This window comes from Balaenoptera physalus (assembly GCF_965194825.1).
Source record: "Balaenoptera physalus genome assembly, chromosome: 10".
Taxonomy (NCBI): domain Eukaryota; kingdom Metazoa; phylum Chordata; class Mammalia; order Artiodactyla; family Balaenopteridae; genus Balaenoptera; species Balaenoptera physalus.
In genome coordinates, this window is record NC_138889.1 from 28,754,550 (window position 1) to 28,768,234 (window position 13,685).

Consider the following 13,685-nt stretch of genomic DNA (forward strand, 5'->3'; position numbering starts at 1 on the left):
CAGAAGATGAGCAAAAGAATGTTTGCAATCACTAGGACTCATAGTTTTTATTTAAATAATCCTTAAATTATTTGTAGATTAAACATCTAAGGTTGCATTTGTATATGCATGCCACCAGAAATAATAACAACTTTACATATGCACAGACAATAACAACTCCCTCAGCCTGACTGACTTGTATAACACCATTAACTGTAAGACATAATCTAGGTTCACTAATGTTAAATAGGAGTGTAAAATGCATGTTTTAGAATTGATTAAATAAAATATTCTCCTTGTATTGTCTTTTTACTTTCCCTTTAAAAATAATAGGTGAGAGATTTGGATTGGCTTAACCAGTTAGCGCAATTCCTTCCAGAGAATCAGCCAAGATAAGATAATTATTCAAAATTAGTTAACCAGAGTGGTCAAATATAATAGCTGACATTTATTAAACACTTCAAGGTGTCAGACACTATGTTTAATATTATTTCTAATTCTTATAACTTTGCATGAAAGATTTTGTTATACATTTTATAGATCAGGAAACTGAAACTCAGAGAGATTAAGAAATTTGTCCACAACCAAAAGGCAGCACATGCCAGAGCCTTAATTCAAACCCCTGCAAGACATTTCACTGTTTCATCTATAGCCCTCACTTCTCTCTTAATTTCCTTATGTGCTATTTTCTATCTATACAATATTTCTTTTGGAAACTGATCCTCCTTCCCCTCCCCCAAATTCCTTCATTTCTTTCTCCCTCTTTTTATTTTGTTCAGTTTTCCTCACTCATCAAATACTTTATGGCGAACAATAAGATATTCTAATTCTCAGGAGAAAAATTATTAGGAATTCTATTCTTCGTTGTCCATTTCCCTTTTGGAGTTACCCCAGGTGTCAGGTGATTTACATCTTACCTTTCCATTTCATTAGTGACACCAAAGGCTAGCTCCTCAGAGTTCCTTATCAGCATAACTGCAGTAGCAATCTCTCCAGCTGTCATAAAGCAGCATTATGTCTACATCCTCACTGAGAGGGGCTTTCCTTGCTGAAAGTAGGCATGGAAGTAGAAACAGATGCTGTTAAGGAGAATTGGTGAGGGGATGAAATATTTTCTTGATAGATTTTAGATTAGCCACAGGGAAGTGATACGCTTTCTTGTTTCCAGGCCTTTACTTATGTTGTTTTCTCTACTTCAAATGTTAATATTCCCGTCCTCCTGTTATAGTCCAAATTCACTTCTTTCATGGATCCTTACTCAGATGCTCTGTCAAAAACGATAACTCAGTGTTCTCTTTAAACCCTTCAGTGGATTTTATCATCATATTATGATATTATAGTTATCTTCCTGTCTAGTTGGATATCCTTAGAGAAGAAAGCATGTCTTCTTTAACTCTAGGGTCCTTTATTGAAGTGCTGTCTAACAGACATATTATATAGCCACAAATGTGAGCCACATGTAAAATTTAAAAATTTCTAGTAGCCATATTAAAAATAAGAAGAAAAAGGTGAAAATAATTTAATTATATATTATATTTAATCTACTATATCCAAAATATTGTTATCTCAAGCAGTAATCTAACGTAAAATTATTGATAATTTTTTAAATTTTTAAATTTTATTTTATTTATTTTTTTATACAGCAGGTTCTTACTAGTCATCAGTTTTATACACATCAGTGTATACATGTCAATCGTAATTTCCCAATTCATCACACCATCACCCCCACCACCCCCACGGCTTTCCCCCCTTGGTGTCCATACGTTTGTTCTCTACATCTGTGTCTCAATTTCTGCCCTGCAAACTGGTTCTTCTGTACCATTTTTCTAGGTTCCACATATATGCCTTAATATATGACATTTGTTTTTCTCTTTCTGACTTACTTCACTCTGTATGACAGTCTCTAGATCCATCCACGTCTCAACAAATGACCCAGTTTCATTCCTTTTTATGGTTGAGTAATATTCCATTGTATATATGTACCACATCTTCTTTATCCATTTGTCTATCGATGGGCATTTAGGTTGCTTCCATGGCCTAGCTATTGTAAATAGTGCTGTAATGAACATTGGTGTGTATGTGTCTTTTTGAATTGTGGTTTTCTCTGGGTATATGCCCAGTAGTGGGATTGCTGGATCATATGGTAATTCTATTTTTAGTTTTTTAAGGAACCTCCGTACTGTTCTCCATAGTGGCTGTATCAGTATACATTACAACCAACAGTGCAAGAGGGTTCCCTTTTCTCCACACCCTCTCCAGCATTTGTTGTTTGTAGATTTTCTGATGAAGCCCATTCTAACTAGTGTAAGGTGATATCTCATTGTAGTTTTGATTTGCATTTCTCTAATAATTAGTGATGTTGAGCATCTTTTCATGTGCTTCTTGGCCATCTGTATGTCTTCTTTGGAGAAATGTCTATTTAGGTCTTCTGCCCATTTTTGGATTGGGTTGTTTGTTTTTTTTAATATTGAGCTGCATGAGCCATTTATATATTTTGGAGATTAATCCCTTGTCTGTTGATTCATTTGCAAATATTTTCTCTCATTCTGAGGGTTGTCTTTTCGTCTTGTTTATGGTTTCCTTTGCTGTGCAAAAGCTTTTAAGTTTCATTAGGTCCCATTTGTTTATTTTTGTTTTTATTTCCATTACTCTAGGAGGTGGATCAAAAAGATCTTGCTGTAATTTATGTCAAAGAGTGTTCTTCCTATGTTTTCCTCTAAGAGTCTTTTAGTGTCCAGTCTTACATTTAGTCTCTAATCCATTTTGAGTTTATTTTTGTGTATGGTGTTAGGGAGTGTTCTAACTTCATTCTTTTACATGTAGCTGTGCAGTTTTCCCAGCACCATTTATTGGAGAGACTGCCTTTTCTCTCTTGTAAATCCTTGCCTCCTTTGTCATAGATTAGTTGACCATTGGTGCGTGGGTTTACCTCTGGGCTTTCTATCTTGTTCCATTGATCTATGTTTCTGTTTTTGTGCCAGTACCATATTGTCTTGATTACTATAGCTTTGTAGTATAGTCTGAAGTCAGGGAGTCTGATTCCTCCAGCTCCATTTTTTCCCCTCAAGACTGCTTTGGCTATTTGGTGTCTTTTGTGTCTCCATACAAATTTTAAGATTTTTTGTTCTAGTTCGGTAAAAAATGCCATTGGAAATTTGATAGGGATTGCATTGAATCTGTAGATTGCTTTAGGTAGTATAGTCGTTTTCACAATATTGATTCTTCCAATCCAAGAACATGGTATATCTCTCCATCTGTTGGTACCATCTTTAATTTCTTTCATTAGTGTCTTATAGTTTTCTGCATACATGTCTTTTGTCTCCCTAGGAAGGTTTATTCCTAGGTATTTTATTCTTTCTGTTTCCATGGTAAATGAGAGTGTTTCCTTAATTTCTCTTTCAGATTTTTCATCATTAGTGTATAGGAACGCAAGAGATTTCTGTGCATTACTTTTGTATCCTGCAACTTTACCAAATTCATTGATTAGCTCTAGTACCTTTCTGGTGGCATCTTTAGGATTCTGTTATGTATAGTATCATGTCATCTGCAAAGAGTGACAGTTTTACTTCTTCTTTTCCAATTTGTATTTCTTTTATTTCTTCTTCTTCTCTGATTGCCGTGGCTAGGAATTCCACAACTATGTTGAATAATTGTGGGGAGAGTGGACATCCTTGTATCGTTCCTGATCTTAGAGGAAATATTTTCAGGTTTTCACCATTGAGAATGATGTTTGCTGTGGGTTTGTCATATATGGCCTTTATTATGTTGAGGTAGGTTCCCTCTATGCCCCCTTTTTGGAGAGTTTTTTTCATAAATGGGTGTTGAATTTTGTTGAAAGCTTTTCTTGCATCTATTGAGATAATCATATGGTTTTTATCCTTCAGTTTGCTAACATAGTGTATCACATTGATTGATTTGCATATATTGAAGAATCCTTGCATCCCTGGGATAAATCCCATTTTATCATGGTGTATGATCCTTTTAATATGTTGTTGGATTCTGTTTGCTAGTATTTTGTTGAGGATTTTTGCATCTATGTTCATCAGTGATATAGGTCTGAAATTTTCTTTTTTTGTGGTATCTTTGTCTGGTTTTGGTATCAGGGTGAAGGTGGCCTCATAGAATGAGTTTGGAAGTGTCCCTTCCTCTGAAAATTTTTGGAAGAGTTTGAGAAGAATGGGTGTGAGCTCTTCTCTAAATGTTTGATAGAATTCACCTGTGAAGCCATCAGGTCCTGGATATTTGTTTGTTCGAAGATTTTTAATCTCAGTTTCAATTTCATTACTTGTGATTGGTCTGTTCATATGTTCTATTTCTTCCTGGTTCAGTCTTGAAAGGTTATACCTTTCTAAGAATTTGTCCATTTCTTCCAGGTTGTCCATTTTATTGGCATAGAGTTGCTTGTAGTAGTCTCTTAGGATGTTTTGTATTTCTGCTGTGTCTGTTGTAACTTCTCCTTTTTCATTTCTAATTTAATTGATTTGAGTCCTCTGCCTCTTTTTCTAGATAAGTCTTGCTAATGGTTTATCAATTTTGTTTATCTTCTCAAAGAACCAGCTTTTAGTTTTATTGATCTCTGCTACTGTTTTCTTTGTTTCTATTTCATTTATTTCCACTCTGATCGCTATAATTTTTTTCCTTCTGCTACCTTTGGGTTTTGTTTATTCTTCTCTCTCTAGTTCATTTTGGTGTAAGGTTAGATTGTTTATTTGAGATTTTTCTTGTTTCTTGAGGTAGGCTTGTATAGCTATAAACTTCCCTCTTAGAACTGCTTTTGCTGCATCGCATAGGTTTTGGATCGTCGTGTGTTCATTGTCATTGGTCTCTAGGTATTTTTTGATTTCCTCTTTGATTTCTTCAGTGAGCTCTTCATTATTTAGTAATGTCTTGTTTACCCTCCATGTATTTTTGTTTTTCCCATGTAATTGATTTCTAATCTCATAGCATTGTGGTCAGAAAAGATGCTTGATATGATTTTAATTTTCTTAAATTTACTGAGTCTTGATTTGTGACCCAAGATGTGATCTATCCTGGAGAATATTCCATTCGCACTTGAGAAGAAAGTGTAATCTGCTGCCTCTAGATGGAATGTCCTATAAATATCAATTAAATCTATCTGGTCTATTGTGTCATTTAAAGCTTCTGTTTCCTTATTAATTTTCTGTTTGGATGATCTGTCCATTGGTGTAAGTGAGGTGTTCAAGTCCCCCACTATTATTGTGTTACTGTCGATTTCCTCTTTTATAGCTGTTAGCAGTTGCCTTATGTATTGAGGTGCTCCTATGTTGGGTGCATATATACGTATAATTGGTATATCTTCTTCTTGGATTGATCCCTTGATCATTATATAGTGTCCTTCCTTGTCTCTTGTAACATGTTTTATGTTAAAGTCTATTTTATCTGATATGAGTATAGCTACTCCAGCTTTCTTTTGATTTCCATTTGCATGGAATATCTTTTTCCATCCCCTCACTTTCAGTCTGTATGTTTCCCTAGGTATGAAGTGGGTCTCTTGTAGACAGCATATTTGTGTGTCTTGTTTTTGTATCTATTCAGCAAGCCTGTGTCTTTTGGTTGGAGCATTTAATGCATTCATGTTTAAGGAAATTATCAATATGTATGTTCCTATGACCATTTTTAATTGTTTTGGGTTTGTTTTTGTAGGTCCTTTTCTTTTCTTGTGTTTACCACTTAAAGAAGTTCCTTTAGCATTTGTTGTAGAGCTGGTTTCGTGGTGCTGAATTCTCTTAGCTTTTGCTTGTCTGTAAAGCTTTTATTTATTCCATCGAATCTGAATGAGATCCTAGCCGGGTAGAGTAATCTCGGTGGTAGGTTCTTCCCTTTCATTACTTTAAGTATATCATGCCACTCCCTTCTGTCTTATAGAGTTTCTGCTGAGAAATTAGCTGTTAACCTTATGGGAGTTCCCTTGTATGTTATTTTTCGTTCTTCACTTGCTGCTTTCAATAATTTTTCTGTGTCTTTAATTTTTGCCAATTTGATTACTATGTGTCTCGGTGTGTTTCTCCTTGGGTTTCTCCTGTATGGAACTTGCTGCGCGTCCTGGACTTGGGTGGCTATTTCCTTTCCCATGTTAGGAAAGTTTTCAACTATAATCTCTGCAAATATTTTCTCTGGTCCTTTCTCTCTCTCTTCTCCTTCTGGGACCCCTATAATGTGAATGTTGTTGCATTTAATGTTGTCCCCGAGGTCTCTTAGGCTGTCTTCATTTTTTTTCATTCTTTTTTTTTTTTTTCTGTTCCACAGCAGTGAATTCCACCATTCTGTCTTCCAGGTCACTTATCCGTTCTTCTGCCTCAGTTATTCTGCTATTGATTCCTTCTAGTGTAGTTTTCATTTCACTTATTGTATTGTTCATCTTTGCTTGTTTTTTCTTTAATTCTTCTAGTTCTTTGTTAAACATTTCTTGCATCTTCTAGATCTTTGCCTCCATTCTTTTTTCAGGGTCCTGGATTATCTTCACTATCATTATTCTAAATTCTTTTTCTGGAAGGTTGCTGATCTCCACTTCATTGAGTTGTTTTTCTGGGGTTTTATCTTGTTCCTTCATCTGGTACATAGCCCTCTGCCTTTTCATCTTGCCTATCTTTCTGTGAATCTGCTTTTTTTTCAACAGGCTGCAGGATTGTAGTTCTTCTTGCTTCTGCTGTCTGCCTTCTGGTGGATGAGGCTATCTAAGAGGCTTGTGCTGCTTTCCTGATAGGAGGGACTGGTGGTGGGTAGAGCTGACTGTTGCTCTGGTGGGCAGAGCTCAGTAAAACTTTAATCTGCTTGACTGCTGATGAGTGGGGCTGGGTTCCCTCCCTGTTGGTTGCTTGGCCTGAGGCAACCCAACACTGGAGCCTACCTGGGCTCTTTGTTGGTGCTAATGGCAGACTCTGGGAGGGATCACACCAAGGAGTACTTCCCAGGACTTCTGCTGCCAGTGACCTTGTCCCCATGGTGAGCCACAGCCACCCCCTGCCTCTGCAGGAGACCCTCCAACACTAGCAGGTAGGTCTGGTTCAGTCTCCCCTGGGGTCACTGCTCCTTCCCCTGGGTCCCACTGCACACACTACTTTGTGTGTGCCCTCCAAGAGTGGAGTCTCTGTTTCCCCCAGTCCTGTCGAAGACCTGCAATCAATTCCTACTAGCCTTCAAAGTCTGATTCTCTAGGAATTCCTCCTCCCATTGCCAGACCCCCAGGTTGGGAAGCCTGACGTGGGGCTCAGAACTTTCACTGCAGTGGGTGAACTTCTGTAGTATAAGTGTTCTCCAGTCTGTGTGTCACCCAACCAGAAGTTATGGGATTAGATTTTGCTGTGATTGTGCCCCTCCTCCTGTCTCATTGTGGCTTCTCCTTTGTCTTTGGATGTGGGGTATCTTTTTTGGTGAGTTCCAGTGTCTTCCTGTTGATGATTGTCCAGCAGCTACTTGTGATTCTGGTGTTCTCACAAGAGGCAGTGAGAACATGTCCTTCTACTCCACCATCTTGGTTCAGCAAAATTGTCTATTGAGATTTTAATATGTCTTATTTTATAGAAAGTGTTTTGAAATCTGGTGTGTATTTTTCATTTACAGCACATCTCAGTTTGGAATAGCCATATCTAAAGTGCTCATTCGCAACATGTGGCCTGGTGCTACCATATAGAACAGTGCAGCTCAGGAGCTTGAACATGAGGGGGGAGAACTCATAATTTTTTTGAATGAAAAGGCAGTGCAATAAAAAGATTGGCAAGGCATTGTTTATAGTGGGAGAAGAAAAGAAAAATAGAAAATATTTATAGAAATTGAGCTTCAAAGACTCAGATATGGTGTTCTGTTAGTAAAAACAGAGAAAGTATTGGAAATAGGAGGATTTGAGGAACCAAAATTAAAGGTGATCAGTTTTGTACCCTTGTCAAATTACTCGGAAGGAAAGAAATATAGTGCTTTTAACAAAACAGTGGTACTTCTAGCACCACCTACATATAGATATTTAGAAAAAAAATTTACGATGGTGATAATGACAACACATACATGTAACCTCTCCTCATTTTACAGACACAAGCAATTACCACAAACATGATAGATTTTACCATTAAATAAAATGTCACAATCAAGTGCACTGAATCCTTTTAGGTCATAATCTAGACAACTGTTTCATGAATTTGAATAGTATTCATTTGTACATAGTGCATATGGCTAAGTCAACAAGTGTGAATAAAATTATGACACTTGAATGTGTAACAAGGCTGCTCATTTTTCTTCTCTCAGACTAATAGATTTATTATTTGATAAAAAGGAATGACTCTACTATATCTACTTAGTATTACTTACTTAGCAATTACTGTCTTTCACTGAGTGTCATTTGTGTTACTTCATCACAGTTCATATTGTTACTGAAATACATTCAACAAAATCAAATAATAAATGCAGAAAAAAACAGGCATACAGAATTTCAAATGGATGAATTCTTAATAGGTAAAGAGATATTTAAGCTAGTCTGAACTTCAGAGTGCTCTTTTCATGAAGATCCAATTTTGGTTTTGTTTGCTATTTGTCTGTTAACCTAACAGTTTTCCTTAGGTTTTAATAATAAGAAAAAGTAAATAAAAGTACACATATGTTCTTTTGATCTTTGAAAGGTTCATGTTAATGTCACAGTATCACACTGCTCTCTAGGAGCACCCACCCAAGCTAGGATCCTGGAAGTAGTCTTTTGTTCCTTCGTGTACCTCATCTAATCAAATAATAATTTCTGTCAATTCAGATTCATATGTATTTTTGAACCCTTCTCCAACTCCCCTAATACTGCTCCCTTAGTTCAGGCTAGCATCATCTCTTACAGGACTCCCCACAATAACCTCCAAATTGATCTTTCTGTTCCTGAGCTTGTCCCTTCAAATTCATAAGCCACAAATCTACCAGAGTAGTCCTTTCCCTGGTTGAAAAAAGTCATATCCTTTAACCTGACCACAAAGTGTTCCGATGTGGTTTCTGTCTCACTTTGTGTCCTTAATTACCCTCCATTTACTCTGTATTAATAATAAGCTGGTGTTTTTCATGATTACTTGTTGTGTTGGGTCCTCCTCAATCTTTCATATGTTCTCAATATACTTATTTTTCACTTATGTGAATGAAAAATGTGGACTGCCATATCAGTAAACAAAGCATGTTGTAGGTATCAAGCCACCACACCCACCCTGATGGTGAGCCCTGACGGAATGGAGATGGAGGATGGAGACAAATGGGCTGCCAGCTGCCCAGTCCTCAGCCACTGCAGCTACCCTCAATGATGCACCCTGAGGGGACTCAGAGCAGGACGGAACAGGATACTGGCCCATGTAGGGTGCTAAGGTGCATATCAAAGGAATGATTTCAATGAGCCCAGACCCTTGCATCTTCCCATACACAGAAAAATGCTAAATTTCTTAACTTGAGATTTTTAAAAATTTAAAACATCTTTTGATATTCCAACTACCTGGTCTTTGATGCAAAAACTCTGATATATCCTGGCTCTTCCCTTGTCTCTTTGGAGCAGTCCCTCAGAAATATTCTGAGAGGCTGCCTCCTGGACTTGAAGTCCTCAGAAAGTCTGCCAAGTAAAACACAATTCTCAACTTTTAGGTTGTGCATTTTTTTTCAGTCAACACTTACATATAATCATGTGTTTGTATGTCTGTTTCTCCCACTAGTTTGTGAGCCATTGAGGTCAGGGATAGTCATTACTATTATATTTTTAATCTTTAGTTCTTCACATAATATAGCATATGCCAGAATCTTGAATGGAGAACCTAATTCCTAGAAGAGTGTACTTCACTATTCTAGGCATTCTGCAAAGGTTTGTCGAAATGAATCAAATTTATGAACGTGAGCAGAGTCAGATACAAAAATCCAGAGTTTAACATACCATTCTGAAAATAAAATCTTACCTAGTTTGTAAGTCTCTAGTTTAAGAATCCACCCCAATCATGTTCTAATTTAGAAACTAGGTTAGAAATAAACTAACAAGAAAACCATGGATGTACAATATACATCATTATTAAATTATGAGTATATCTATCTTCCATCCATTACTGCATTAAGTGAAAGAAATACAGTTTGCTATCACTCAGAATTGAAAAGGGAACTGGAAACAAGGAAGTTGAGGAGTGTGTGAGACCCCTTGGAAATTTCCATTTAACAAATATGTTCCTGTGTGCTCATGAAAATAAATGTGTTTTTTTTTTTTTAAATTATCAGAACTGTTGACTTGAACAATTTAACCTTATCTTGTACACTTTCCCCATACTTAGCCTTTGATCTTACATTTTCTTAGGCTTTTTTGAAAGACATGCTTATGAAAGGTAATGAGCAGGAAGATTTCTTTGTCATGTCATACAATGAGCTTGTTTTACGAGATGTTTGAAGAGAAACTGAGAACCCATATGAATGAGTGAAAAGAGAGGCTACTAGGACTTCCCTAACATTTGAAAATTGTAATTTGCCATCACAGAATGATGAGGTGGGGCATAGGGGCAGAACTCATTTTATGTCCATGGAAAAGCAGCTAATTATATACTTCATCAAAAACCATATTTCAATAGGCACTTATATTGTCAAAAGTGGATAATGAATGACTTCTCTTTGTCCTTAAACTGCTATATTTTAAATCATGCTTCCACTTTAACATTTCCAAAAATGTTGTCTAAATTTTGTTTTTTTTTTAAGCTCCTGAATGTAAATTGCTTTGCATGAAATTATTTAAAATGCTAATAAAACACTGTTAAAAATTAAGGAAAAGAATAAAAAATTACTAGATTTAGGAGAGAGAAAAACGAGTCAAGTTCACCCTGAGTTAATAGAATATATTAAAAAAGGAAGGAAGGATTGAATTATATGGCATAGCTTTACCCCTTTTAAATAGCTCACAGTAAGTGTGACCAGAAGTTACTAGAATACAATATTCATATTGAAAATTATTTAGCTCTTGTATTTTTATTTAATGACACCTGTACTTAAAAGACTCTTACTAAACACCACAACAATTCTTGGGAAATGTATACACACACACACACACACACACACACACACACACACATACACACACACACACACACAAATATGCTCTTTCCCTCTCTTAAAAAGAAGTGAGAAGTGTTTTGTATAATTGCTTTTCACCTTCTAAAAAACAGTAATTTATTAGCCATTTTAATACACTGTAGTATATCCCTCATTATATTGCATCTCATTTTTAAACAATAAAATCCTATCAAATATTTATTGTAATTAGCATTTGTTGCTACATATCACTATTTCAGTGCATTGAGATTTTAATATTAAAATTATTTTTATGATATGGCATGAACATTAATCAGTGTTTATTCCATAGCAACAAAAGCTAATGGATACTTCCTTCTTAACTACTCATCCATCTGTACACAATAGATACCCAATAAATAATTACTAACCATACGTAATTACTGTCCTAATATGCAACACAGCTGTTCTCAGAATAAACTATATTTGCAACTATGGCCCTTCATGGCCATTGTGACATCTTGCACCTGGATAACACATTCTGTCTCTTGCCAATAAATTCTTCAAGCATTCCTTAAATCCTACCGTGGTTCTGCACTAATTACAGCCATAAGGGTATATTTTGGGGCCAGCAAATATGTTTACTATCTAATGTAACTTCAATTTATACCATTTTTATTAGGACTTTGTCTTCAAGATTGTATATTTTCAATTATTTTGACAGTCATTATCAATATCTGTTAGAGAAACACATGGTGAGTTTCCATCTATAGCCACAGTATTAAGGTTCATGAATAAAAGTAATTTCTCTCTGGCTAAAGGTTCAGGCACAGAACTGATAAAGTAGAAGCCATGAGTGAAAGACACTGAAATCTGGGAGCACCTTGCTCCTCAAAGATGATCAGTATTGAGAGCAGCAGGTCATAATGGGGGGGAAAAAGCTTTGTGCTAAAATGACCTAGGTTCGATTTCTGGCTTTATCATATATTACCCTGTGACTGGGGCAAATCACTTCCTTTAACTGAGCCTATTTTATTTATAAAGTGAGGAAAGCAAGGCATATTTTGGGGGGTTGCTGTGAGAACTAAAATAGTTAACATTGACATATGCTCTAACATAATGCTTGGAATGGAGTAGACACTCAACAAACGGCTAGCACTCTTACTAATAAAGTGATGATGATGATGTTTTAATGAATGAATGAAGCTTATTATCAGGGAAGTAAGGTAATAACCAAAATGTATCTCTATATTTTCTCCTTCTAAGTGAAACTCCTCACTCTTCCAGTACCCAACTCCATTCGGCTGTAACACCTATCCAAACACTGCTGGATGGAGGTGGGAAATGAAATAGGAGATCGATGGGCCACTGGGCCGGACAGCTGGTGTCTGTCAAGTGGAGCAAAACTGAGGTTTTGTCCTCAGCCAGACAAGAATGACTCCCGTTTCCCTTCCTCCATTGATATGGAGGGAATGAACTAGCAGTGGGGAATTTTTTGCAGCAAAAATAAGAGTGAAGTTTTCCCTCTCCTGAGAACAAGGAGAATAAAGGGAACAGTTAACAGGCTAGAGAAGAAACATAACCTGGCCTGAAAGAGTTAATCACTCCTAGTTTTTTTTTTTTTTTAACTGTTACTAATCTGTAGTGTCTGTAACTAGATTTGTACTTCACAAAGCTAACTGATTACTCTTTAACACTATGTGAATTACATCCTGCCCTCCCTTGTAGCAAATCACCCTTTGTAGCATTTGCATTTCAGAAAAAAGGTCACAGGCCAATATGACTGTCTTGAAATAATTCAGGAAGAAGAAAGACCTTCACTACTTTGATCCTTATCATATACCCTGGGACTGCGAGCCCCACATATAAAATCTTCTCCTATTCCCGAAGGAGAGGGGCACAGTTCTTGAGGCACTAGCTTGCTGTGTCTTCCCTTCTGCCTGGCAGAAAAATAAACCCATCTCTCTCTTCCTCCAAAATCTCTGTCTCCGTATTTCTGCTTGGCATCAGTGCACAGGGAAACCGATATTTCGGTAACAGAAAGAAGAGAGGAAGTTCACCTCTCTGGAACTTGAATAGACACGTCAAAGTAAATAAAAGACAAGACTCAAGAATCAATACTGTGACATTTTAATATTTGCATATACAAACAACCATTATTATGTGGTTTATAGCTAACATCACTGAAATTAAGGTTGGTGGTGGAATAAAGAAATTGTTACTGAGTCCAAGTTCATACTTCTTACCTCAAAACAGGCCAATGAATTGGGAGACAAGGGATAACAACTTTATTCGGAGAGCAGAGAGTCCAAGAAGATGGCAGACTGATGTCCCAGAGAACCATCTTGCCAGGCTCTGAATGCTAGTTTCTTTTACAGAAAAAAGAGGTGAGGAGGTAAAGTAAAAAGGCCATAACTTGTTGCAAATATTTCCTGGTTTCAGCCAGACTCTGGGAGGGGATGTGTTAATTTCCTCTTTCCTGCAGCCAGGTGGGCTGGGTCAGGATGTTTCCTGTGACTAAACAAAGGTTTTAGTTTAACAGTCAGGCATGGGGGGCAGGGTTCCAGGAGATAGGCCATTATGTATACTTTAAGCTATAGGCAACATCCCTTTAGTGATTAACTTGTAGCAGAAGCAATAGAATACAAAGGATAAAGTAAAAGAAACACATCAAAGCCAGATTTGTTATTCCCTATTACAAAATT

The 13,685-nt window shown here is 36.6% G+C and overlaps 1 protein-coding gene across 2 annotated transcripts in view; it reads right to left on the bottom strand.

The window, feature by feature from the left end:
* GUCY1A2 (guanylate cyclase 1 soluble subunit alpha 2) overlaps positions 1 to 13,685 on the bottom strand; it is a 413,705-nt gene that overhangs the window by 103,212 nt on the left and 296,808 nt on the right. Inside the window, exon 7 of one of the 2 annotated variants that reach the window (XM_082409922.1) lies at positions 11,035 to 13,497. The exons of the other annotated variant lie outside the window; for it this stretch is intronic. Coding sequence (XP_082266048.1) covers positions 13,480 to 13,497 — 18 coding nt within the window. The 3' untranslated portion in view covers positions 11,035 to 13,479. Of the gene's footprint in view, positions 1 to 11,034; positions 13,498 to 13,685 lie in introns of those variants that run through there. 2 annotated transcript variants of the gene reach the window in all.